The 26,836-nt window shown below is 42.9% G+C and overlaps 1 protein-coding gene across 4 annotated transcripts in view; it reads right to left on the reverse strand.

Annotated features, from left to right (window-relative positions):
• ano5a (anoctamin 5a) overlaps positions 1-22,166 on the reverse strand; it is a 34,277-nt gene extending 12,111 nt beyond the window's left edge. For 2 of the 4 annotated variants that reach the window (XM_080842871.1, XM_080842870.1), the window contains exons 1-8: positions 21,943-22,166; positions 17,530-17,594; positions 16,542-16,682; positions 15,526-15,567; positions 4,437-4,550; positions 1,507-1,575; positions 847-1,131; positions 97-216 (exon numbers count right to left, since the gene is read on the reverse strand). In XM_080842871.1, coding sequence (XP_080698997.1) covers positions 97-216; positions 847-1,131; positions 1,507-1,575; positions 4,437-4,550; positions 15,526-15,567; positions 16,542-16,682; positions 17,530-17,594; positions 21,943-22,000 — 894 coding nt within the window. In that variant the 5' untranslated portion in view covers positions 22,001-22,166. Of the gene's footprint in view, positions 1-96; positions 217-846; positions 1,132-1,506; positions 1,576-4,436; positions 4,551-8,133; positions 8,539-15,525; positions 15,568-16,541; positions 16,683-17,529; positions 17,595-21,942 lie in introns of those variants that run through there. The other 2 variants (XM_080842872.1, XM_080842873.1) reach the window with 2 other exon arrangements.
• Between the last annotated feature and the right edge of the window lie 4,670 nt (positions 22,167-26,836).

A 26,836-nucleotide genomic window follows, 5' to 3' on the forward strand; every position in this document is an offset into this window, starting at 1 on the left:
TTAAGATGCAAGAAAATAGAAAGAAAACTTAAATGCTAGACCCTTGAATGACCCTTGCTGCCCAAAACCAGAAAATACACCCTTCCCTTCTCTTACATCATGCAGGGGGTAGGCGGCCGTGTAGGTCCCATTGTTGAGTAGCCGCTTGATGCCCTTCTTGTCATTGTATTGGCAGTCAATGTTTTGGTATGCACAGCGGGAAAGGATGTAATAAACCTGCAAAGAAAATTAGGCATCAATCTGTAGTCTGTCAGTCACCATATTCAGTGCAAACTCAACTCAAATACTCTTAATATATACTTTTCATACAAGTAATGTATACTTAAACATTCATTATGTAAAAGGTAACCTTCTGGATTTTTTAATCTGGCCCCTATTTTTTTATCTTTTCGCATTCAAACTTTTACTATGGACAAAAATTATCGAAATCAGTCCAGTATTGAGTTACGACACTATAACAAGCAACCACAAACATGGCTATACAATGGAACGCTGTAAGGCATGCAGGGCATGCAAAGTAAACTGCTTTTTCACCACTTATTACACATAATGTAAGTAAGACTGGCTCATAATGTAAGTAAGTGTCTGACCTCATGAAAAGACCCTTACAGATATGGACCTGTGTCTGTTTATATCAATAACTGTAAAGAATATGTAAAACATGTTTCTGCTGTTTCTTTTACAGTTGCTGGTTATAGCTCCATACTGGACAGATTTGGATCATTTTCTTCCCGTTGTAAACATTTGGACCTAAAAAGATGTGAAAACCGGTCCTAGGTTAAACAATCCAGAGGTTTCCCTTCCAGGTATTCCTGTTAAGATGTGGTTTTAACATTGGCTCCTTACGATCCTGTTGCGTGTGGATGGGGGGAATAATGTGTCCTTGTCGTCGATGAGGAAGAAGTCGGTTTTGCTCTTGTCGAAGGGCGAGGTGAAGTAGTCAGGCTCGGGGTGCATGACGTGGGTGGGCAGGCGGAACGGGGTGAAGAGCCAGGACATGGGCACGTCGCGGTGCTCTGGGATGTCATTGGCCTTGAAGGGCACCTTGATCTTCAGGATGTCGGCATACCTGGCCAGAACGTCCCAGGGGGCGTGGATCTTCAGGAAATACGTTCTGCCATCCTCAGACTCCTGACAACATGATTGTAAACAAGCGCATCAGCACAATGACTTCAGACAAACAAATCACACAAACATACAGGATTCGGAAGGTTACTTTTGAAATGTAATAGGTTACAGATTACAAGTGACCCTGTTCAAATGTTATAAGTAATGAAACTATTTTAATTACGTCATCAAAGTAATTTAATTTATTATATCTACACCGATTGCACACAGATATATGCACACAGATATATGCACATTCCACATTTACTTTATAGCTCTACAGCTACCTTAGTTAATCATTCCACTAATAATTTCATTGGTAGAAGTTATGTAGGGCGGTGTTCTGTATACACACGTGTGCAGAAGCACAAATTTAGATACAAACACACACAAACACACCGATTTGTCCTCTGTCTCCAGTTGAAGTCCAAACTCTTGAAGGTTAGCCTCATACGCCTTTCTCCTCTCCTGCGGACACAAACACACACACACAGACACACAGAGGGCTTCAGCCTTGACAACTTGTGATTGATTCAAGCACACACAAATATCAGCAATCATATCCTGCAACAGGAAATACAAAAGCAGCATTGGCAACAACAGGCTGCAGGAGAACAATACTGTAAAAGAAAAAAAAAACTTCTGGAAGTTGAGTTTCCTGGCAAAGGCAGAGACCCTGGGACATCCAACAAAGCCCCCCCTCCCCAAGCACACAGGCACAGTCATTCCGAAGCACAGAGCTTCTGTATTTCCCTGTGTAAGACGGATGTGTGACAGCCGAACTTTCCACCTACCGAGTATTTACACATGGGTGTGAGACCCTGTGTCATTGTCACACATGTCTATGAGACAGGGAGACAGAGAGGGAGATAGAGAGACGAGAAGTAGAGAAAGGAGATGGAGAGAGACAGAGAGGGAAAGACAGAGGCAGAGAGAAGGACAGAGATGGAGAGAGACAGAGAAGGAAAGACAGAGGCAGAGAGAAGGACGGAGATAGAGAGAGACAGAGAGAAAGGGAGACAGAAGGAGAAGGACAGAGAGTGAGGGTGCAGGTCAGAGAGACACTGGTTTCGAAAGACAAGGAGAGTTAGGCTGCAAGCAGGAGAGGGAGTAGATATGGGGCCAGCGTCGGAAATTAGCGAGGGCAAAGGGCAAAACTGCCCCTAAGAAATATAGTTTTGCCCCTAAAATTACTAGGAGAGGGGCAAAAAATGCCCCCATAATTTTGTGTAATAATAATTTAATGAACGTGTCAAAAACATCGTAGCCTATATGACCCGGTCAGTTGCCATTAAATGTTTTGATTTTCGCCTTGACTGATTGTTGCGTGAAGAACCGAACGTTCTAACTATAAATATTTGGAGCGCTTCCTAATCAGACCTGTGACTGCGTGAGGAGAAATGAGGATCAGCGCAGTCTCTGTCACCATCTCAGGTTAAGATAAAATTAATTCACACACCCAGCGACTGTCAAAATGTTTAAGTTAGATTGTCCAGGGGTGGAGGATGACGACGTAATAGGATGTCTATGGTTGTCAGCACAGGCAAATGTTTCTGCTGACTTCTTCAAGGGGAGCGAAAACATACAGAAATCCATGGCCTTTCGTCACCAGGCGCCAAGCAACACGCCATCGCCTACGGTGAATGATAACTAGTGATAATACTTTTAGAAATTATTTAGTTCGGTTAAGCTAGTTAAATGTTAGTTAGCTAATGTTAGCTATCTCTGATTGTGCGTTAGCTACAAAGGCTTGCTTGCAAGCTAGCTTACTAGTCTTATCTGTATTTCCTGTAGGCCTACTATGGTAGGTATAACATGATTAAAGGTAACACAAAAATCCATAAATATAATGTGTTATTATTATTAAAAAAAGAAAGAAAAAAACGATTGTTAATAGTTGAATAATGAAATAACAATGAATAATAATAATAATAACAACTAATAACCACAAAGAAATAAGAATAAACGTGAATATGATTGTGTAATTTACGTTGTCTGTTTGGTTTTTCTTCAAAAAATCTAAGAAAACACTTTGAATATGTAGACTAATGCCTAATAGTCTTATTATTGCCATTTAATGACAATTGTTCATATACTTTAAAGTAACACTATGCAACAATTTAACACTTTTTGAGGTATGGTTTTATAGGCAACTAGTTTTGGTACCATCCTCTAATTCATTTGGATCGCATATGGTCATGTGAAGGACCGATCAAGACCTGTGTCTTTCCCACTAGCCATCAAAGATATGCCCTATGTAGTTCTGTGTAACGGGCTGGAACACCCTGCAAAAATGGAAGAAAAAGCTTTCACTATCTGTGTCAGCTGGGCTGTTGGTGGTGGTTACAAGGTTTTTGCATGCCTTTTAGGTAGTTGGCATACTAGTTTTGGAACAGAATTCCGTATTGCTGCTTTAAGCCTAAATAAGTGTGTTTATTATTTTGAACAAAGGTTAAATGTTTTTCACAAGTTTCTAAAAGTGCCCCCAATTTTTTGTGAAATGCCCCTGGATTTCAGTAAGTGGGGGCAAAAATTGCCCCCTAAAAAATATGTGAATTTCCCACCCTGTATGGGGCATTAGCTACACAATACAGTTCAGAACTGACTGTGTGAGTACATTTTAGAATGTGTTTGCCAAAGAGTGTATCTACAAGCTGCTGGGGTATATGCCTTTATTCAGGGTGTGTTAGGAGCTTAGCGCTCTTTAGCTTGTCTATGACTGTTTTTTCTAGTGTGTTTTTCCCTGTCAGACCGTAGGCTGGTGGAACTGAGACAGAGGTATTGATCTTTCCCTAATGCACCAGAGAGCATGAGGCTGGTGCAGCTCTACTGACCCATGCAAGACAAATCATCAGGTAAACAATACCAGGAAATCTGCCCCTGGCTAGCTGATGTAAAATGAAAGCTGTTATGGTCCGTCTGCTGTCTTTTGCGCTCGGTGATCAGCCCGTTCTCTCATATTCTCTGTCTGCGCACATCTTAGAGAACTTAACATAGTCTGAGCTAATAATAAAAATGCAGTATAGGTATCATGCAGCATGCAATACTTGTTAACAATATGCAATGTGTGAATTTAGAAAGAAATAGGTAGGGTATGTCTGTAATGCGTTGTGTAACATTTTCAATGTTTTAATCTACTTGTGGGGTCCGTGAGAACATCCTTGTAATATAGCAATTAGGAATACAATGGAGCTGATAAAACAATAAACTGATGAACCAATATCCGGATCGTGAGCCAAGAACTTTAGAGATGGCCATGATAAGACAGGCAGGGAGGACATCTGTCGCTTTCGTCTCAGCTCCTGCCAGCTCCCTTAGGCATAGCTCACCTGCTTCTTCTCTTCATCTTTGTCTTTGTCTTCCACGTAGGAGAGGACAAAATCGATCCGCCGCACACCGTCTCTGAAGAACACAGAGTCTTTGCTCTGCTGTTGCTTGTCCACCTGTACACACACACACACACACACACACACACACACACACACACACACACACACACACACACACACACACACACACACATATAATTAGATTCTGGAAATAATGGGAAATGAAAGGTAGAGCCACCAACCAGGATCAGCCATACACAGTAAACATCCAAGCGGTGAGATGGAAAATCACAAGTCTCTGCACAGAGCCATTCGGCAAACACCATGCCACAGAGTATCACTACAAATACTACAGATCACTACGATTCACACACTCTCAAAAAGTCTCTTGCTTTCTCACACACACACACACAACCTGTCAAGCAGTGTGAAGTGTCCTTCATGCAAAGGAGTAGATGCTCATTGCACCAACTTTCTTCCTTCAGAGAATGTTTGTGTTTTTGAGGCCAACTAACACCTTTTCTGTACTGATTTCTCCAGTCTCAGTGTGGACACATGTGTCCAATTTCCGATTTCAGTCCGATTTAAATTGGATATTGGACACATGTGTCTCCCCAGAACTAGATTCATTGTGTCCGACTTGAGTCCGACTGGACTCCGATGTAAACCCCTGGACACACGATTCGATTCCGCTGGTAATTGGACTGGGCGCGCATGTGTCTCTCGTATCTGATTCAAATTGGACAACAACAACTTTTGCACGTGCTTGAGATCGTGCCCACAGACATATAAATGCATCATATATAATGTATATGATATGATAAACGCTGCTAGACGCTCAGTTCTTGTGCTCTCTCTCATTCACGTTGAAATACTGAAAGCGAAACTGAAACTTTGAAACTGGAACGCAACTGTTTGGGACAGAACGCTAATTCAGTGAACAAATATTTTCATATTACTTTCCACCAGTTGTTAGTCATGTAATCCATTCATATCGATGTGAATCAATCAATACTAATACAACTTTAACTGTGGTGTGTTTTTGTTTCATTTCACAACGTATTTACTGTATAATCAACGGTAGCAGATGTAAACATTCCGCATTTGATTTGAACTGACGCGGCCAAGATCTAGATTGGTCACTGCCATGTGCTTTGAGATAGAGCAGTTAACCCCCCATGGAGACCCCATGGAGAGAATTGGATGGGATCGGAGTGCTGCCATCATGTGCCCGCACTGTCTTACACACACACCAACCACACACACACACACACACACACACACAAACACACACACACACACACACACACACACACACTGGCTACAGATAAAACAGGTCTGACGTAGTACAGAGGCTGCTCTGGCTGTATCTGGCTTTACAGTAGAGAGATGTTGTAGTCTTGGCAGCTATGGGACCACAGGGGAAAGCCCAGAGGGGAGAGGGGCAACACACTCCACACTTCCACAGTCCCCCAGGGACATGAGATCTCTCCCCTGACCCTGGGCTCTTACAGGCTCACACACATCACTCTCACAACCACACACTCAAAGGCACACACTCAAAGGCACACACACACACACACACCCACACACACACACACACACACACACACACACACACAGAGCACAATGCTCTCTACCCCAGCTATGGAAAGGCATTTCCTGTTTCATGCTGGTTCACTTTCAATATAGGGCCTTATATTTATTTAAGACTAGAGGGAAGGATCTAGTTTGCCTATTTAGTTACAAGATCATTTCCCCCTCGAACGGGAAACTGCTTGTTCTATCTTGGAATAATGTGATTATGACTTCCCTTTTGTGTCTGGTGTTCTGGTGTTGAGTAATCATTTCATCAGTGTTTCATGGTTGTTTGATGAAGTCAGAGTATAAGACCTGCCTCCTGTTTTTCTAGTTCCATGTGAGTTCTTTGGCCAAATAATTGCATTTCCATGTGCAGTGTATGGGGCTGCATAAAAGCTTGAGATCTGTGTCAATCTAAAGTCTTCTAGACTTCATTAGCCAATCATACTATATGATGCATGGTGCACTTCCAGCCTTAATCTCTGCTGCCTTGATATCTGAGCATTCAAACTCACCACACCTTTCTCTGCTATCACCTCTGCATCAAGGACGTCTCCATCACACCTCTGAGCTCTCCCTCTCTGGGTCTCTTAGCCTAACAGGCCACTTACCACAGGAGACCCACACCAGGCCACATGTAAGCAAAGTGACCAATATCCCTGGCCAGACCAAGGTTATGTATTAAATATACCAGGCCAGGCCTGACCAATGCAGCTTCTATCCAAGGCCAAACCTGACTGATGACTCCTTCTATCCCAGAAGAAAGCTGAGTAATTTAGCTACAGTAGACCATAGCATGAAAGAGACTAAGGGCTGCTCTGTGTATGAGCTACTATAGACCATAGGATGAAAGAGAGTAAGTGGCAGCTCTGTATATGAGCTTCCCCCTTGCTGGGACTTGTGCTACGTGGCTCCTTACATAGCCTCTAGCAAACTCCACTGTCATCTCTACTACTACGATTGAGATGGAATGCAGAGGGAGGGAGGGCGAGAGGGAGAGAAAGGAATGAGGAGAATAAGTATGAGAGAGAACAAGAGTAAGGATAGATGGTGAGGGGGGGTGCCAGAAGAAAGTGAAAAAAAATGATAGCGAGAAACATGAAGAGAATGAATGAAGTGAATGAAAGGGTATGGTAAGACAGATTAAAAATGTAGCAAAGGCAAAAGCACCAGTGAGAAAGAGAGAGAAGGAGGAAGAGTGAGAGAAGGGTTAGAGAAAAAGCCACTAATACATGGGCTGAGAGAGAGAGAGAGCAGGGGAAAACATGCTGTCTCTCCTGTCACTGGTTCTGCAGCTGTTCTCGGAGTCTAAAAATAGCCAATGACAGCGCAGGCAGCAGAGCCACCGGTCTGAGACCTGAGCTGTGGAGTTAGCCACAGCAACCACTGCTAACATCTCTCACCATCTCCTGACCCCTCTGCCCCACCCCCCAAATATAAACAGAGCGCGGAAACTGACTCCCACCCCAACCCCTTACATATAAACACAGGAGGTACAGTAAGCCTAAACTCTGGCAGCCTCTTAACGTGGGCCCTGGCAGACTGTCAACAGCGTCATGAGTCAGCGTAGATAAGGTCCACCCTGCTGAAGTCCAAGGGTGCCTTGGAGTCAGGCATGACTTCTGCACCGAGACCTCAACAGTTACACGGTACAAGAGGAACCATTCTAATGGGTGCAACTGCTTGCTTACTAAAATGACATTCACAGGCAGATTGTTCTATTTTTCGTCACTTCATGCTGAGTGTCTAAAATATTAATGCTAAAAAAAAGAATCATAGCTGACAACACAGCTAGCACAGCACACTTCAACTTAACTTCTGCTGAAACATTCCTAAAAGCATTGCATTACACACAGCATTATGAGAGCCACACTGTGCTAACATAAGAATATAAAGCCAAGCAGCTAACAGCAGCATATGCAGCAAAGATAGCAGTCTTTTACATGCAGCATTGCTAACAGCAGTGCAAAGTATCACTGATGCGTGAGGCTTCAGTGTCTCTGCTGATAGACCTCCTCTCTGTGCAGCCCTCTCTGTTCTTTCTGCCAACTGCAGACAGACCCATCGAGAGAGGGGTGTGTGAGGGTGGGGGTGGGGGGAGGGATGAGCTCTTTACCTCCATGCCTCTCTCTCGCTCTCTTGCTCTCACAAACGCAGCATCGAAGTCTGCATCAGGCCGCCCGGACGTTGCTTTTATCCAACCGTGCGCTCTCTCCAACACAGACACACACACACACAGACCTCGCTTCTCCACAGTCTTCACCCAGGCCCTCTCACACACACATGAACATACAGCTATTCCACACTGACCACATGCTCGCACAGGGGCGAGCCAGCACACGCCCTGACATCCAGCACACCATCAAGGAGGAGACGGAGGAAAGGGAGGAGAGAAAGAGGGGACGAGGCTGGAAGAAGGGGGAGGGGGTGAGCTGCAGAGACAGAGAGAGTGAGGGAGAGAAAGAGGGTCGGGCAGAGATCATCCTTGTGAAATGATATAATCAGATCAAGTGACATCAATCACGGGTGGTGTTGGTGTTTGCTGATTTTAAAACCTCTCTGTGATTTAAAGACCACTTTCAGTTTTTTATTTGCACTGTTAAAACACAACTGAACTGACGCCACATAAACCAAAATAGCCTGCCTACGTACAAAACAATGTGTGTGAGGAGGAGACTTAACTAACTCTGCTGAATCTAGCGCTAGTTCGACCCTAATGCCTTAAGGAGCCTTTGGATCAGGGCCACATCTGCACCAGACCAGGGCCAGATCCGTGTCCCCAGCTATCTAGGATTTGCCAACAAATGCCATGTGGTTCCCGGAATAGCTGCCAGAAGACTGTCTGACCCTCACAGCGCTTTAAATAGGCAGAGCTGTGGGCGTGTGGAGTACACAGCACAAGGAAAACAGCAGACTGACCTCCCAGTGCTGAGGAGACTGTGAGCGTGTGTGTGTGTGTGTGTGTGTGTGTGTGTGTGTGTGTGTGTGTGTGTGTGTGTGTGAGTGTGTGTGAGTGTGTCTAAACCAGTCTTCCTAAAACATTTTTTTTTAAACAAGAATAATCCTAATATCTAAAATGCAGACATACTGAGATGAACCATGGACCTCTTACTGTTGTCAGAGGCATGTATGGCATACTTGTGTGTCATTATTTTCAAAATGGAGCACAACCTGAACACTACCACTAAGTCCACTAAGCATCGGCTCAACTGTAAAACCAGGTGTAGTGTAGTTTTTGTTTGTACAGTCTAGTTCCTCTTCATATTGAACCATGTACACGAACACACACACAATAAAGTTCAATATTGTTCCAGTGGTTCATGATGGCCTTTATGAGCAGTTTAATTACATTACGTACAGCCAACAATCTTGTCTGTGTGACTTGTCAACTGCAGTCTATGTTTGTGGTGTGTGACGGTAGCCAGCCATCTAGCCATGTCTGCATTCTGGCAGCACGACAGTGGTGATCTTGTCCTGGACTGCCGAATGCAAAGGTACTACCAGGAAGCAGTATCATGAGGAAAATAAGTGCCAAAGGCACTCTATCTGACTTCAACTAATAGGGCACTATTGCACGTTACAGAATAAAATCTCCATTGTGAACCATTATAAAGGCGGTTTCAGTATTCATTTTGACTGTATTGCCAAACACAGTGTTGTTAAATACGCAGACACTGTTCAACCGTAAGTGTAATTCAGCTTAATTACACATCAATTTACGATTTACCAGAAACATTAACGTGACGCAACAACTCTAACATGTCTTGCTTGCTTGCTTGCTTGCAGTTGTCCATCGAGGCCGATGATGACGTCCACTTCTGACACTCAACGATGAGATCTATGGTGGCTGTTTAGTCCTATCCTGGATCCACAGGTCTTGTCACAGGTGGGACATGTGTATGTATCAGTGGTGGTACTGGCAACCTGGGTTGTTTTTCTGTTGTGCCTTCTGTCTCGCCTTTCCTGTCTCCTGGCTGTCCTGTCCTCCTCTAGTACTTTGGTCCCGTCTTGGCACATCTGACGCCAGGTGTTACTGTCAGCAGCCAAGCCCTCCAGTTTCCAAGGTCTGATGTTACACTTTTTTAGCGCTGTTTTTATCTGATCTTTGTAGCGCTTCTTCTGCCCTCCAGCAGAGCGCTGACCTTGGGCGAGCTGTCCATACAGCACTTTGTGAAGCAGCCGATTGAGGGGCATCCTTATAACGTGCCCTAGCCATCGTAGCTGATGGTGGGTGATGTTGGCCTCCATGCTCCTACAGCCCGCTCTCCTGAGGACCTTGGTATGTGGCACTCGGTCACACCAAGTGATCCCTAGTATGCGCTGGAGACAGCGGATGTGAAAGTGCTCCAGGGACTTAACATGGCGGCTGTAAGTGACCCAGGCTTCACAACTGTAGAGGAGGGTGGTAATGCAGACAGCTTGGTACACAGATATCTTTGTATGTAGATATAAGTTTTTGTTTTGAAAGACCCGGCGCCTGAGTCTCCCAAAGGCAGCTGATGCGTGTTGGATTCGGTTCTGGACCTCACTGTCAATGCTGTTGTCCTCAGAGAGGATACTTCCCAGGTATTTAAATGATGGTACTACAGCCAGATTTTTATCGGAGATGCTGAAGATTTGTTTGTACAGTCTAGTTCCTCTTCATATTGAACCATGTACACAAACACACACAATAAAGTCCAATATTGTTCCAGTGGTACATAATGGCCTTACATAACGTACAGCCAACAATCTTGTCTATGTGACTTGTCAACTGCAGTCCATGTTTGTGGTGTGTGGCGCCAGCCAGCCATCTAGCCATGTCTGCATTCTGGCCTTATGACAGTGGTGATCTTGTCCTGGACTGCCGAATGCAAAGCTACTACCAGGAAGCAGTAGCATGAGGGAAATAAGTGCCAAAGGCACTCTACCTTACTACAACTAATAGGGCACTAATGCATGTTACAGAATAAAATCTCCATTGTGAACCATTATCAAGGCGGTTTCAGTATTCATTTTGACTGTATTGCCAAACACAGTGTTGTTAAATACGCAGACACTGTTCAACCGTAAGTGTAATTCAGCTTAATTACACATCAATTTCCGATTTCCCACCAACATTAACGTGACGCAACAACTCTAACATGTCTAATGAAGGAACGACAGACCAGTAGAATTGTGCGGTGGCTGACTTAAAAGGAAGACACTAGTCTACCTATAACGTAACTGTCGTAACTCTACCGTAACTCCAGAGAAGCTGAGGAGTGCTGGCACTGCCGTTTGTGTGACAGAACAGAGGAAGCACTAATCTCGATTGTGAGATTAAGGTATTTTTCACATTGTTCAAAAACTAAAAATAATGAATTGATTAATTCTATACATCCCCCAGCCCCCGTACTGGGCCTTTAGTTAACCGAGATAATAATAACTTCAGAGGATGTATTTTTCCTTTAATAAGCAATAAGATTTTATATATTTAAAGTGGATAAAACTCAAACCGTAACAGTTAAATTGTCTAAATCGACTAAGCCCATGCGATTGAAAAAGGAAATACCTTATAAATGTTTGAAATTACACAATAAAATACGTATAAACTGTGTTTAATTTCAACACCTACTCATAAAACGTACAACTGCCATATATTGGGGGAAAAACTGTTCCATTTAAGTCAACGGGAGTGCAACTCTCTACATCTAGGTTAACTACAGGTTGAGTTCATGGTGAAATTCTACATTTGCTGAACGGATGGTTGCTGTATATCGTGTAAACACAAGGCTCATGCAAAAAGTTTAAGTACAAAGCGAACATGAGGCACTCTGCCTTGCGCCTTCGTTTAACAGGATTTAGTTGTGAAAACCATTCCTGCAAAGACTGAAGCGCTCTCGTCCACGTAGCACGCAGAAAGTACGGAAAAATGTTGAGATACTGCGACGCAATCACACTCTAGTTTTGTTTGCAGCTCTCGATGTTTTCCATGACATTTGTTTTGTTACGAAATGCTTTTGCATTTACAGCCTCAGCGGATCAAGAGTTGATCACGACATGCTCTGTCTCTGGAGTGAGCTACCATGGCAACTGTAAAGGTCCATGGCTGGGGTGTGGTCAAGCATTTGTGTAATCAGTATGCTGCCAGTGTCCTTGGTAAACAGACTATAGCGAGCCATGTAAACAACTGCAGAAGGGGTCTATTATTCACTTTTACTCTGTGACGGACAATGTCCTCCATATTTTTATATCCAAATGTCACATTGGCGACACTTGACAAAAAAAGGTCATGGGTTTAATCCTGAGGTACGTAAACTGAAGGCACATTGTGTCATAGCAGCAGTTCATGTGTGTAAAACTGGTGTACATCTACAACTGACAGTGACACATGAAGGGCTACAGCTGGATAGATCGTTTTTAACCTCATGTAACAGGCTACAATCCTCTTCAAAAGATCTGTTCCTGTTTGCCTCTTTCCACTATCACTCCCTTTAACTTTTATCTCACTATCACTTTTTCTTCTCCTTCTAATCTAGTTCCTCGCCCTGTCCTGTCTGTCTCCTTTGCCGTAGTCTTTGCACTGCCCACTGGGCCAGAATTAGCCATCCTTACTGTAAGTGCCCTGTGTTTAGGGCTGTGTTTAAGAGTGTTTGACATGGCCGAGCAGGAGTTTTCCTTTGGCTGCTCCTCTCTCGTTTCCCCCTAATTACAGATGCCAGATTACACAGAGCGCTGCTGCCCTGCTGGAGCTCTCGCTCTCCCTCGCCCTCCCTTGCCCTCCCTCCCTCATTACGGCCCTCAAAATAGACCCAGACCTGGGTGGGCACAGCACATGAGCTGGGGGCAGGCCTTAGACCTATAGATGTGCATACGTATACATCTGTGTGTGTGTGTGTCTGTGTGTTGTGTGTGTGTGTGTGTGTGTGTGTGTGTGTGTGTGTGTGTGTGTGTGTGTGTGTGTGTGTGTGTGTGTGTGTGTGTGTGTGTGTGTGTGTGTGTGTGTGTGTGTGTGTGTGTGTGTGTGTGTGTGTGTGTGTGTGTGTGTGTGTGTGTGTGTGTGTGTGTGTGTGTGTGTGTGTGTGTGAAAAAGAAACAGAGATGTCCCTTTCAATATTAGGATAAAATGTATGAAACGGGTTTCGATATTCCGATCAGCAATTTATTTATGTTTGCAATAAAACTGACTTTAACCATAGTTACTGGCTGATTAAAGTTGTTATAGGATTAGACTAGGCATGACTCAACACTTAATTCCTTTAATTAATAACAGTGTCAATGAATCACTAATGAAGGAAATAAATATGGGTCTACAGAGAGGGCAGGTGCAGAAGGGCTCAACGAACTGAGTGCACTGAACGCAGCAACTTACAAACACCAGAGAGGGATATGGGAGGAAGGTATACCATGCAAGTTAAATAAATTATTCATGTCCTGAATACAAATATGAACCGGTTGGTAATTCAAAGGTATAGCTAAAATAACTACCCGCATGTTTGGAGCAAGCTTCATCAAGACATGTTATTCTGCAGGAAGACAGTGTATCAAAAATATCTCAAAATCCCAATGAAATGGAACTGTGGCATCAGTAGACATTACAGAACCTCACTTCTGGAAAATAAGAGCCATTCCCTCTCTCCTCCACCTCCTGACATGAGTAGCTCTTAACCTCTCTAATGTTGTTTGCCCGTGCCACTTTCAGCCTGTCTTGAGCTACACTAATGCACCAGTCACGACGCATCGCTCACATTTTAACGGCCATACTGGGAATTGTCTTGTGTTCAGTGAGGTTTAAACAAGACAAAATTTTGCTTCTTCAAATCCAAGGTAGCAGCTGACACTGATATCCATTCCACAGCTGATGGCTAACTCTGATTAGCCATCTCTGATTAGCCAACTCCGTTCGTTTCGGCATTATTTGATCAGTAATCGATGTCACATGCGTGAATTGATTAGTTTGGACAAGTTGTCACTGCAGCACTTCATGCACCAATCTAAAGAATCTGATGTCGCCGCCATGTCTACTCCTCCATGTCTTGTATGCGGTTTTCTCAAAGTAGGAGATGTTGCCTGTTTTAAAGACACCAATCAAAGTCTCATAATAACAGACTGAGCATGACAGAATGAGAGAGAGCCATTCATAACTCGGCTGAACTCGGTCGGTCTCTCTCAGAGGACTACAGCATGGGATAGTCCATCTCCCATCATTATGACGTTCCCTGCATACATTTACTTTTTTCAAAAGCATCTTTTTTGAGTCTTTAAGTATAATTTAAGGTAAACAGAAGAGATGAACACTCTGCATAGTTTTGATAAATTATAAAGTATTCCTGGCTTTTGGCATCAGACTGATATGCCAGTACCACATTGTAAAGGTAGCATTTATGATTAAGGTCATAAATAGCCAGAGGATTCACAATATGTAGCCACTGTAAATACAAATATATGGACGGCATCCAGTAAATGCAAATGAGGGTCTTTGCATGTACACTCCACTATAACTGTGTGTGTGTGTGTGTGTGTGTGTGTGTGTGTGTGTGTGTGTGTGTGTGTGTGTGAGCATGTACGTGTGCACCTACATTACCTACTCTTCTCCTCTTCACTAATCTTGTCTAATTGTAGGTGAGAACAAAACAAGTGAGGAAACCTTTCCATTATTAGTGTGCCTGTAACCCCCTCCAGCATATAGCACTGTACCATATGTAAACACACCTTGCCACTACGTCAGCATTATACTGTGTTTAAATACGAGAGTGTAGACCATCTGCTTGTCTTATAGAAGTCATCATGTCTGTGAAAAATATTTGTTTGCTTTTTTACGAAACAATTTCAAACTTAAACAAACCGGGCTGTTCATCTGCACAGCAAAATAAAAACAAATAACACGATGACTATGATACCAGATACCTATGATGAAAATGTAAAGGGAAGTATCTACTAGGCAATTAAAATTGCCTCACTAAGAATTAATATCATGGGATGTACTGTATATTCTCAGTAATCTCACAGGTCACAAGCTAGCAATACACAATAAAATTAGTAAATTATTCTCAACTAAAGATAGGAGACTATATCTAGACCTTAGATCTGAACTCTTAGTAAGCTCATTGCTTTATTTGGGCTATTCATGCAAAACATGCCAGCAGTGAATGTCCATGCATCTTGGTAGAGAGCTCCACGATATCAGGGCTGTAATGTCACAGATGATAGGAAGGCAGTAAAAGTAAAATGAACAGAGGGAACCTCTTTGGGCGGGTCATGAATGAATCTCCCTACCATCAGGTACGGTTATCAAAGAGCAAGCCTCACAGAGTACATCTCGGCGATAAGTAATCTCACGAGGGCAAGAGGCTAGCACACCGCTTGCAATGACACAAGGGATGGCCACTGTTAGACTTCATTGTCCAACCAAACCCATACACACCCACATACACACACACACACACATCTATACACTTGACACACCTACACAGACACTTACACACACATGCCTGTACACACGCACACACCCGCAGGTAGCAGGTTAACCCTCTTTACCGTGGCGTACCCGGGAGCGATACTTCAGGAAGAGAGTTCTTCTCCTCCAGATCTGTGGGGAAACCAACCATCACGGTGAGACTCAAGAGCGCCTAAGAGCCACACTTTAGTGCAGGATGACAGTCACTCCTCCACAGGGCACTATTCAGGCCCAAGAGGGTCTACAGCATGCCAAGCATAGGGGGCGCTGGATGAGCATCACAAGCAGGCAAGCACAGGTCCGCTGAAGCTAATTCACTGCCAGTCATTCATATCTACACACACACACATACACACACATACACAAACACACACACACACACACACACACACACACACACACACAAGTCTCTCCTGGTGGAATCATAATACTGACTGCCAATGCACTTGGAAAAACTTGTTCATTGCAGGTGCTACTCCCAAATGGCATGGAATATGGGAGAGTTATAGAATACATTGCACTAAAAATGCCTTATTCGCTAGCGCAGCGCTACATGTACAGAAACTCACACAGACCCACACATGCCCACACCCGCCCCCCGCCCCCCCACACACACATGCACACACTTTATGACAACATGGAGTAGCTATGAAGTTTAGCACCATGCCCTTCAGAGTGTGTTAAAAGGTGAAAGCATGGATTGGCCAGTGTGGATGGTCATCATCATCAACAAGGGAGTAGATTGTTAATCAAATCAACCTTCCACACCGTGGAACAAGACCATAAAATCCTGGTGGTAAATGGAAACAACAGTCGAGATAATAACTCGCTTTGATCATGACGTGCTTGAGGAGGCATAGTAAGAGAGAAGACACAGCAGGCCTTTAGGTTCAGGCCAGTGTCCAATGCAGGGTGTTTGAACTGTTTTTAACTCATTTTTAAACTCCATCCGACAAAAGAATTCCACTGCTGGGTTCCTCAGTTTGAGGGATTAGCTGGTTCCGCTTCAACTTGGGCAGCACACATTCCCATTGTGAAAAGCTTAACTGATTAACACACACACACACACACACACTCACACAAACACACATGCTGTGCCCCCTTACCCCAGAGTAACTGGAGTGCTGGTGGAAAGACTCATGGTTGGGTAGTGAGCTTTCCCTCTCACATTGAACACACACAGTGTCTGAGGAGTGGGAAGAATGGACAGAGCCCTCCAGGTCTGAGCAGGACAGAGATGACTCAGACTTCACACACACAAACACAGAGAGAGAGAGAGAGACAGAGATAGAAAGAAGCGTATCCAGGGGACAGAGAGTGAAATAAAACAGTCAGACAAGCAGACAAATGGATGAAGAGAAAAGGTAAGAAGACAGAGGAAGATTTTACTCCTTTGAAACTAACTGTCACATTTAAACTGTGACTGTGATTAACACCCAGGTTTATGAACACTGTCCACATTTTCAACTCTCTAAAATGCCTCTCTTTTAAGACCAACTCACTTCCATTAGACAGTAAGGGTCCTGAGGGCCCAAGGGCAACATCAATAACCTACCTTCATAAATACTTTAGGCATACAACCCAGCTGTCACTTGTGTGAGAAGATAGCAGTTGGGACATCTTGAGGAATGGATTTCCAATGGAAAATGGACTCTGTAATGAGTGCTGTCTAGCCCTGTTACACTCACATGCTTGGCTGCTGGCTTAGTAACTATCATATAGGTTTATAACATCAGTGGACACATCAGTGACATTTCAACAAGGCAATAACATAACTGTTTGGAAGGACAGAGACCAGTGATTTGGCATGGAGCTCTTCCATGGAGATGAGAAGCAGACCATGACATTGGGAAAATAAAACAACATTATGAGACTCTCCAGACAGCTTAAGTAAACTGATTAGATCACAATAAGATAGCTGGTGTACAATGACCCTTCAACACACCATGCAGTAGGCAAAAGGGCATGAGCTATTGCAGAGAACTAAAAGGAGTATGTGTGTGTGTGGGGGGGGGGGGGGTGAGTGTGTGTGTGTGTGTGTGTGTGGGGGGGGGGTGAGTGTGTGTGTGTGTGTGTAAGTGCACTGATATTTACCCCATTGTGTTCATGCTCAGGAACCTCCTCACCAAAGGATTCTAACCGGCAGCCATTGTTGTCTTCTGCAGAGCGACAGAGACAGAGAGAGAGAGAGAGAGTGTGTGTTTTTTTACAGCTATCACAAAATTTCAGTACAACCTGAACCTAAAGATTCTAATACACTTATAAAAGCAAAACCTTGAGAGGTCACTTCTGTGTTTAATGGCATATTTCACTCTGTATCAAAGGTTACATTATACTTAGAAAAGATCTTAAAAAAGATCACAAGCATTAGGACTAACCCCATCACCCCCAACCCCATTGCTCATCTTTCTGAAAGCAGCGGAGAGCAGTGTCATGTAGACCGCTCTTTGGGATGCTCTCATGTGCTAGGCCTCAGGATCAGGTGTCAAGGCATCTTGAGTCAGTGCAAGCACACCCCTCTTCGTTTTTATTGTGTGTGTGTGTGTGTGCGTGTGTGTGTGTATTTCTTGAGACCCCAAGTCAGGCTTGAGTTGCATGACTGACAATAGCCAACCTAAGACATTCTATTCACATGCTGTTATTACATTATTTACAGTTGTAAACACTGAGGGCTATGTCTTCCATGCTCTATTTATTCACACCTACGCGTTTTGTGAGATTTTAATCATCATATTCACTATCCAAAGTAAAGACAGTGGTTTGTTTCCTCCAGCCCAGTCATTTCTATTGGCTGGACTGGGTCTAAATCAGGCAACTTCTTGGGCAACACTCACGGTCAACTTACATATTTATCAATGGCTGTCAATGGCAAAAATGCCCCTTCATTTCATAGGCTTTTTCACTGCAAATCTGCAGGGGAATGTTGTCCACAATGTTTTCCCAGTGTATCACCAGTCTACAAACCCAGGGGGAGTGTTGGCATGGGTGTTTTACCACAGGAAGATCTCAACCAGCAACATAGCAATTAGTCATTTGGAACACTGAGCACGAATCTCGGCCTCTTCACTGGCTTGTTTAGGTAATGACAAAAATGACAGACGTTTCCTGACAGCTGACTGGTCTCTTCTGTTCTCGTTAAGACACTTAAAGGCAGGGCTAAGAGGCTCATCAGCTCAGTGACAGCATGAAGCAGTTGGTAGGCCACTTTGGCAGTGGGACAGAATATCTTCCTCCTGTGTATGTGTGAGCAAGTGTGTACATATGGGTTAGCTTGTGTGTGTTTGAGTGTGTGTGTATGAGAGAGAGACAGAGTGTAAGTCTGTGTGCGTGCCTGTGCGTGCACACTAAACAGCTGATTATGGGGCGGATACCCTCAGGTTGCTGGCCTATCTCCCTGCTCCATGTGCTTATAATCTGCCTATGGCGACTGAACAAGAAGGCTCTGTCTCTGAGCTGATAGACAGGGGACTGCATGACCAGCCACACGGCTCGCTTCCACACTACATACAACTGCAGGACAGCTGTTTCTGCTTGAGTACACACACACAAAACACAAAAGTGTCCCTGCATCTGTCTCAGACACACACTCTCTCACTCTCTCTCTCACACACACACACACACACACACACACAGCAATATGAACACAATTTGCCACTTAATATACAATGACTCTACTTAATGCAGGGATCTTGTACATTTGTCATACACACACTACATACAAGGCTTGCTGCATCTGTCACACACAAGACACAAAATAAACAGGAGTTCCTGTATGCCCCGGGCACATCATGTACAAGAGTTCCTGCATCTGACACACACACAAATGTAAGCTTCTGAACCTGCCACGCTGTTGGTATACTATCCAGTTCTACTTACAATAAGGACTCTATGCAATACACTCAAAAAGACTAAGCCTATTCACAAGCTTAAAAGATTTCAGAAATTGCCTTTACATTTTGAAAAGGGTAATGACTCACACAAATAACATGCACAACATAATTCTTTTTTTCATATCATAATAATGAGTAATAGTTATACTCATGCTAATAAGTAGGCTAATAATAAGAAGAATCCATCACAGCCCTGTTGGATGATCCCATTGTACATGGTGATCACCACCGTGTCTAAACTGCCTCATATCATATTGCTAAATACCTTAAACCCTCGATAATCAGCAATTCTACTGACTGACCCTGTCGGCAAGTTACTGTTAAACATACCAGTCTTGCAAAATGTGTTTTATAGCTGTATGTGGACCTGATGCAATCATAACTGACAGATAACATTGGTTTCTTTACATGCACGCACAGTATGAAACTCAATCTTATTTATTTTCAGAGCAACCATGGTTATGGCGGAAAATATCTTAAAATTGTATAAATTAATCCTGTCACCGAGATTCAAACATATCACGACTTGGTAAGTGCCCTTTTCAAACCATTGCCATTGAACTCCAACAAACACTGTGTTCTCCAGACCCACACAGGTCACCTCAGACAGAGAGCAACTCTGTTGCAATCGTCAACAGTACAATAGGACAGTGACAAAGCAAAACATGACAAAGCCACATGCGAGGCCTCCAGCCTCCTTTCAGCTGTTTGGTATAATCAAAACTATGCCAGGCTGCCATTAGCTTTCACACAGAGAGCTTGTCCTGGGAGAGGGGTGGAAAGGACAGGAGTGGGATCATGTGTGTTTAAATAAAAAGCTGGGCATCCCCTCACGTGTCTGTAATTTTTATTAGACTAATAACACAGGGCAAAGTCACAATTAAAAGTGATAAGAGAAAACAAACATACTTAACTATATAATGTCATGACAAAAGCCCACTTTCAGGTAGTTTTTAATGAATTAGTAATTAAAATATGCTATCTTTGAGGTAAGTCACAGGAATATACACCGGTACTGTTAAGGTCTTGGGCTTCTTCAAGTTAATTAAATCAGGCTATCAGAACGAAAGACCCCTCTTATTCAGTATGTGGGTTGCTCTGTCCTGGGGAACTACAATTTATTTAATCAGAACAATCTGTTTTTTAACAGACTACATCTCTGAAAGGCACAGGCATGTGGAAGCCATATCTTACATCACTGTGACAGAGAACTTAGCTTTGGGGTCTAAAGGCTCTCCTGAGTGGCAGAATGCTAATGACATGCAATGCAGACTGCACAATCAATCTTAAACAGGATTATAAACATAGTCACTATAATATGGTAATAACCAAGAGCTACAACTACAAGCACATATACTAGTGTGTACTGCTCAAAGGCAAGGCTAATCCATGGAGTGAAGACAGCAAACCCAGCAACATAGCCTACCTGTTGGGAATAAACTAGTCCTTCATCAAAACTTCTACATGTAGCCTAATCATGTGCCGATACAAAACCAAACAGCTCACATCAAACAGGACAGTGAGGCTGGTGTCTTAAGACCAATGCTATAAAAAGGCATCATTAATTAAATGATAGCCTACAAATCTCCATGGATAACAGTGTTTTTGACATTAATTGGATGTGTTGACACTGCAGTGACCTCATCACTTGGGCCTAAAATGCTGATAAGACCACATAACACATGTGTGTATGTGTGTGTCTCTGTGTGCATATGTATAAAGGAGCATTGGTGCATCTAACCACAGGCTAGTTAATGAGTTTTGGTAAGAGCTCTTAACAGCTAGGATGAATCTTGAGGTAAGGAGTAAGTTGTGGGTCGCTAGTCCAGAGGAATGAAACAAATATTCACTTACACACTAAAACTTGACGTAGAAAACATTAACAGTGGGCTGAATATGCCTGTCAGTGCACAAGCCTGATGGTTTCCATTCAACCAGATGAACACAGTAACCTAAATGATCAGGCTATTACTGACAACAAATCCACACTTGGTATGGAGAAAAATAATGATGTTTTGGGATTTTTCCTTTCACATAGACGTCTTCTGACTTGACACAGACGAATTACAATTCTAACTTAGATAAATATGGCTATATATAGTTTGTTCATTCTCTAGCAGAACCTTTAGCCTAAAAGGATAACAGTTGGCCTGCAGGTCTTCCCTCAAGGAAAAAATAGCCACATCCTGAACTGACTGACTCTTTCCATAGCATGACTACACGGGTGGAGCGACAGTGTAATTTTCGAGACAGCCAGTGTATCGTTAATAGGGCTGAATGACTTGCTCACAAGCCAACAAATGTGTATGAGTGAGGGAGTAGGTGGAACAAATAATCAGTCAAGTTAAACTTCCCAGACATCGCTTGCTTGCTTACACTAATCGTCATTCTATTTCCCAATGTAACGGGCTAACTTTATGTTAGCGATAATTAAGTGTTGTGTTTAGCTAATACTGCATTAAAAAAGAATGCAACCTATTAAGCAATATTATTCCATGTGAGGAATGAACAAAACAAATCACGCCACTTTGATAAAATGGAAAATACGTTCGTTAATATCAACAAACTAACTATCGTTAACAGTAACGTGTCAATTTAGAGCAGATTTGAGACTTACCACCGCTACTCTGAACCTCTATCAGGGTGTCATCCCGCTTTCCCGCTATTCGATTCATGTTCTAAACGAAGACGAAAACACCGAAAACAGTTTTCCTCCTACGATGGAAGTTGAAGTTGAAGAAAAGACCTTTCGCTTAACAGACCACGTTGGGCTCTGGCCCCTACGTAAGATTTATTCTGGTCGCAGACAAGCGCATGAACATGAGCGCAAAGAAGCGCATATCCACCCTTCGACTCAGCGTCTCTAGCACCTAGCTCGTGAAATGACTGCTGCTCTCCCAAAAGAGAGAATCCCATCACAGAAAGGGGAGGGGTTGCGTAGAGTACTGAACTCATCATGACAGTTCACTAGGTAGCCTTTCAGCAAGCTGTCTTTTGGTAGACATTTTTCAGTCTTGAAGCGTTAACGTATGTCTCAAACTAAGCGGAATACACATTTTAAACTTTGACTTTAAAGTAATCTTGTTGCTAATTGCTAATACCGTTCATTGACCGATTACAACACATAGTTCTCACAAATCCCAGTGTGGTTTCAGGCCTACATTAGAACGCAGAAAGTCATTTGGGCCACGCGTAACCTGTACAGGCATATGTTTACTTCTGGTTTGTTCTGGTCCAAACTTTTAATGAGTTCATGTCTTAGCAATCTTATAAATTGCACTTCCATTAGTCTTTGAAACTATGGTGAATAGTACTGTATTGATTCTGTGAGTCACACGTTTGCAATAAACAATATGTGCTAGCCATGCAATTCTAATGGGACCAGTGTGCTCACTTTGACAGAGAAGGCCTTTCCTAGGTAGAATGCACAAGTTTTTACCCTTTAACCATACACATACACGTGCACACACAGTCGCACACGCACACACACACAAACACACACACACACACACACACACACACACACACACACACACACACACACACACACACACACACACACACACACACACACACACACACACATGTATGTGCACACAAACCATCCACTGTCTCTCTTTCTCTCTCGCTTTCACCCCAGCTCACTCTCTCTCTCTCGTTTTCTCTCTCTCTCTCACACACACACACACACACACACGCACACTCACACACTCCTCCGTCCGCCCTGCCACATGTGTGATGACAGAGGTTTGGTCTGGACAGATTTAGCAGCTGCTGGTACCCAACCTTTCCTGATGTGGTTCTCATGCTATGCCTCTCCAGTAATTAGACCATGCCCGCTCCCTGGGTGTAGCATGGATCTGGAGCAAAGCCCCTCATTTTCTAAACCTTGCAGGCTACTGTCAGGCTCCTAGACACCCAAGCAACACAGGCGGGGCCAGGGTGCACTGCACCTTCCTGGAAGCCGTGGTCTCCAGTACCACAGCTCAGAGGGTGGGGTGCAGCGTAATAACAGGGACTAAGGTGGGTCTAGTTGGGCATTTGACCTGATTACAGATGAGTTGAGGTCTAGATGACATTTGATCACAGAGATACTCCCTCACACACACACACACACACACACACACACACACACACACACACACACACACACACACACACACACACATCGTGCTGATGAGAAGGTTCTCTGTGTGGCTCTGATTTTACTGTATGTGAATCTATCTAATGAGATATATCATATAGTGTATGTAAAATGGGAAAACAGAACTCTTGAGGTATTAATTTACTCTTTGTCATGAACATGACTCTCTCTATCTCTCTCTCATCACACATAGACCCAGCAAACTGAATATTTATAGGACATGCTTATGGATCTGTTGATAAAGCAGACATAACACCAACAGCATGAATTGTTCTATGCCTTGACACTGGATGTGACTAAGCATGTTGTTAAATTCATGATTTCAACATTTTCCATTTTTATTTACATTAATTAGTAGCATGTAGGCCTTATGATAATTGAGCAGTAGTAGTCACATATTAGTCCAAAACATTCAAAGAGTAGGCTAATTTTGTAAAACTGTGGTTCAGACCGACCTTATGAAATTACCTTTTAAAGAAGGTATACTGAGGACGTTTTGGGAAACATCTTGAAAACGTTAAGGTCCATGTTAAAGCAGCAATAAGGAGGTATTTTCCAAAACTAGCAGTCTAACTACCTAAAAGGTATGCAAAAACCTTGCAACACCACCAACAGCCCAGTTGTTATGGCCTAGGGATACCATACAGTGAGGGAGGACGGAGACGTAGCTTTCTTAAACAATATTCAAGGTTTATTTCATAAACCCAAACGATAAGACATAATAACAAAAGACTGGACTATAACGGGTAGGCAGGAAGCGATCAGTAATCAGTAGTGTGGTGCGAACGAGTGTTGTGTGTAGGTAATATACTGCGTGCATGTTGCATGTTACACCAAGTAAAGATAAATACAATTAACGGCAGCAGTCGGAAGCAGGCAGCAGCAAGGCGCAAAGCAGCTGTCGGCAGAGCAGCGGAACCAGGAAGCAAATATAGGCCGCGACCTAGTCGACCCCGCCCACCTCAGTCCTAATCGGGATGACACCTGCAGCCACCTGCAAACAATCACAAGCAAGGCGGCCTGGCGGCCGTCACACCAGTTGACACTGATAGAAGCTTTCCAACACACAAACTGATGTCTTTTGGCAGTATAGCTGGCAATGCCATGCTGTGAAAGCTTTTATTTCATTTGTGCAGTGTATTCCAACCCGGTACACATGCAGAACTACATAGTGCATATCCTGGATGGATAGTGTTTATGTCCTTGAGGATGGTACCAAAACTAGTTGCCTATAAGACGAAACCTCAAAAAGTGTTGCATAGTGTTATTTTAAGGTAGCCTTAGATTAAGAAGGCTGTGGGAAACACACCCCTGATTATTACTGAGGGTCTACAGACTTAAAGAGAAATTATATCTTGTATAATTTGACGCTATGATACACACAATTTTAAACCAAATGAAACATGAACAATCCCTCCTGTCAAATGGCGGTTGTGCGTAAAAAAAAAAATACATGTACTGTATGTGAATTTACTCTAGCTACTACGTAAGAACAAGTCAACAATGACTTAATGCATTGCTGCCATCTACTGGACATTTTGGTAACAACAAACAAAAGAGGGAAAAGCTCAAGGTTCTGCAGAGTGAAGCTCTGCACGGCGGCTGCAGAATGGAGCGCTAGATCATTTCACTTCCTGAGATGGCATGATTATTGATTAGGTATACATTCTGGCACGACTTTCGTCAACCCTGCTTTCAATCTTAATGATTGGTATAGGCCTGAGGTTTTGGATGAGAGGAACCTCAAAGGCTGTAAGAGTAAAGCTCAACAGGTGTAACATGTAGGCAAGTCAACAGGTGACATTCCTGCAGCCTTTGTCAGAGGAAACTCAAGTAGATGTTTCATGAGGAAGTACGGAAGCATATGGTAACAGGTGGGCTCAGGTGTATGTCCTCATGTCAAAACATAGTTTAGGATTAAATCACGGGCCCGATGAAAACAGCCACGGAGAAGTTGAGTTTGGTGTAGGCTATATCCAAAGCAACTCGAAAAAAAGGAACGTCTGCTATGGCTCACAGCATGGACCATACGAGAACTGTAAGTACACTAGTTTACCACATCAATCACGTTTTAGTTCAAGAGTAAATCTGGTTTCGTTTATAAGTAGGCTATGGTGAGACTTACGCATACAATAGTGCTTGGTTTTTACGCATAGAACTACTGGTAAACGCATCTATCAAGCTTTCTGAACGTTAGTGTTGTAGTTGATGCAGCTATATCTGGAAGCTACAAAATCAGATGCTGACAGTCAGAACAAATGTCTTTTGTCATTATCGCATCTACAGCCTACAGCATAGGTTAATTGAGATGTTGACTTTTCAAGTGACGTTGGTGGGGGTAATTAGGCTACGACCGCCAGTGTGCCATGTAATGTTTGTTAGAGTTTTCCTTCTTCTTCTTCCCCCTTCTTTTACCAATTTTGGGTCGGTGATATCATATTGCCTCCTTGACTTGAAACTCCAAATTGGTACGGTTGTGTCTGCGTTTCTCTTCCTGCTGGCGCCATCTGAAGTGGGGTAGATCGTAAACAGTTTTGACAACAATTATCACATTTTTTATGGCAACCTGGCCATTAGGTAGGCTAGTGCATTACCGTAACGTCAGGACGATTGCTCAATATTTTCTAATGTATTCAAACATACTCTTGCCTAAAACTAATAATCCTTAGTTTCATATTTCATGCATGTTTTTCAAAGTTTGTTATTATTAAATAAATTCCTAGTACAGTTGTGCAATGAAGAGGTTGCTTATATATACATGTACATTTCACAAAAACTCCAATTTAGCACTAGAATATATCTGATATAAAGTCACAGTCATCTTCATATTCACTAGAAAGGTCTCAAAGCTGCACAATATAACTTACAGGTAGCTACTGTTGCACACCCTATCAGTGCATATAGCCACCACATCCACAAACTATAATTCCTTAAATTTTCACTCAGAATAAGATATACAACAAACCTTTTAGTCTATTGTTGCCAGAAACCTAATCATTACAATCACACTTTTCTTAGACCTAAAAATCCCATAATTCTCTCTCTTTCTGCAGTAGTAATATTACGCACCAATATGTGGTACATCTAGTTAAAGCCTAGTTAGTGTGCTTTCTCCCCTTTAATGAGATGAATCAGCCAACATTCTACTGAAAACAATAGTACTACTGAAAACAATAGTATACAATAATAACAATACACAAAACATAGACAATAGACTACTGAAAACAATAGTATAAATTAATAACAATGCACATGTAATAATGGCCTTAGTCCTACGACGAGACCATCAATGCTCAATTAGCCTAGTTCAACCAAAGAACATTTAAAATGACTTTACTGCGCAAATAGACGTAGTGGAGTTCAATTT

The sequence above is a fragment of the Sprattus sprattus genome (genome assembly GCF_963457725.1).
Source record: "Sprattus sprattus genome assembly, chromosome: 7".
NCBI classification, from domain to species: domain Eukaryota; kingdom Metazoa; phylum Chordata; class Actinopteri; order Clupeiformes; family Clupeidae; genus Sprattus; species Sprattus sprattus.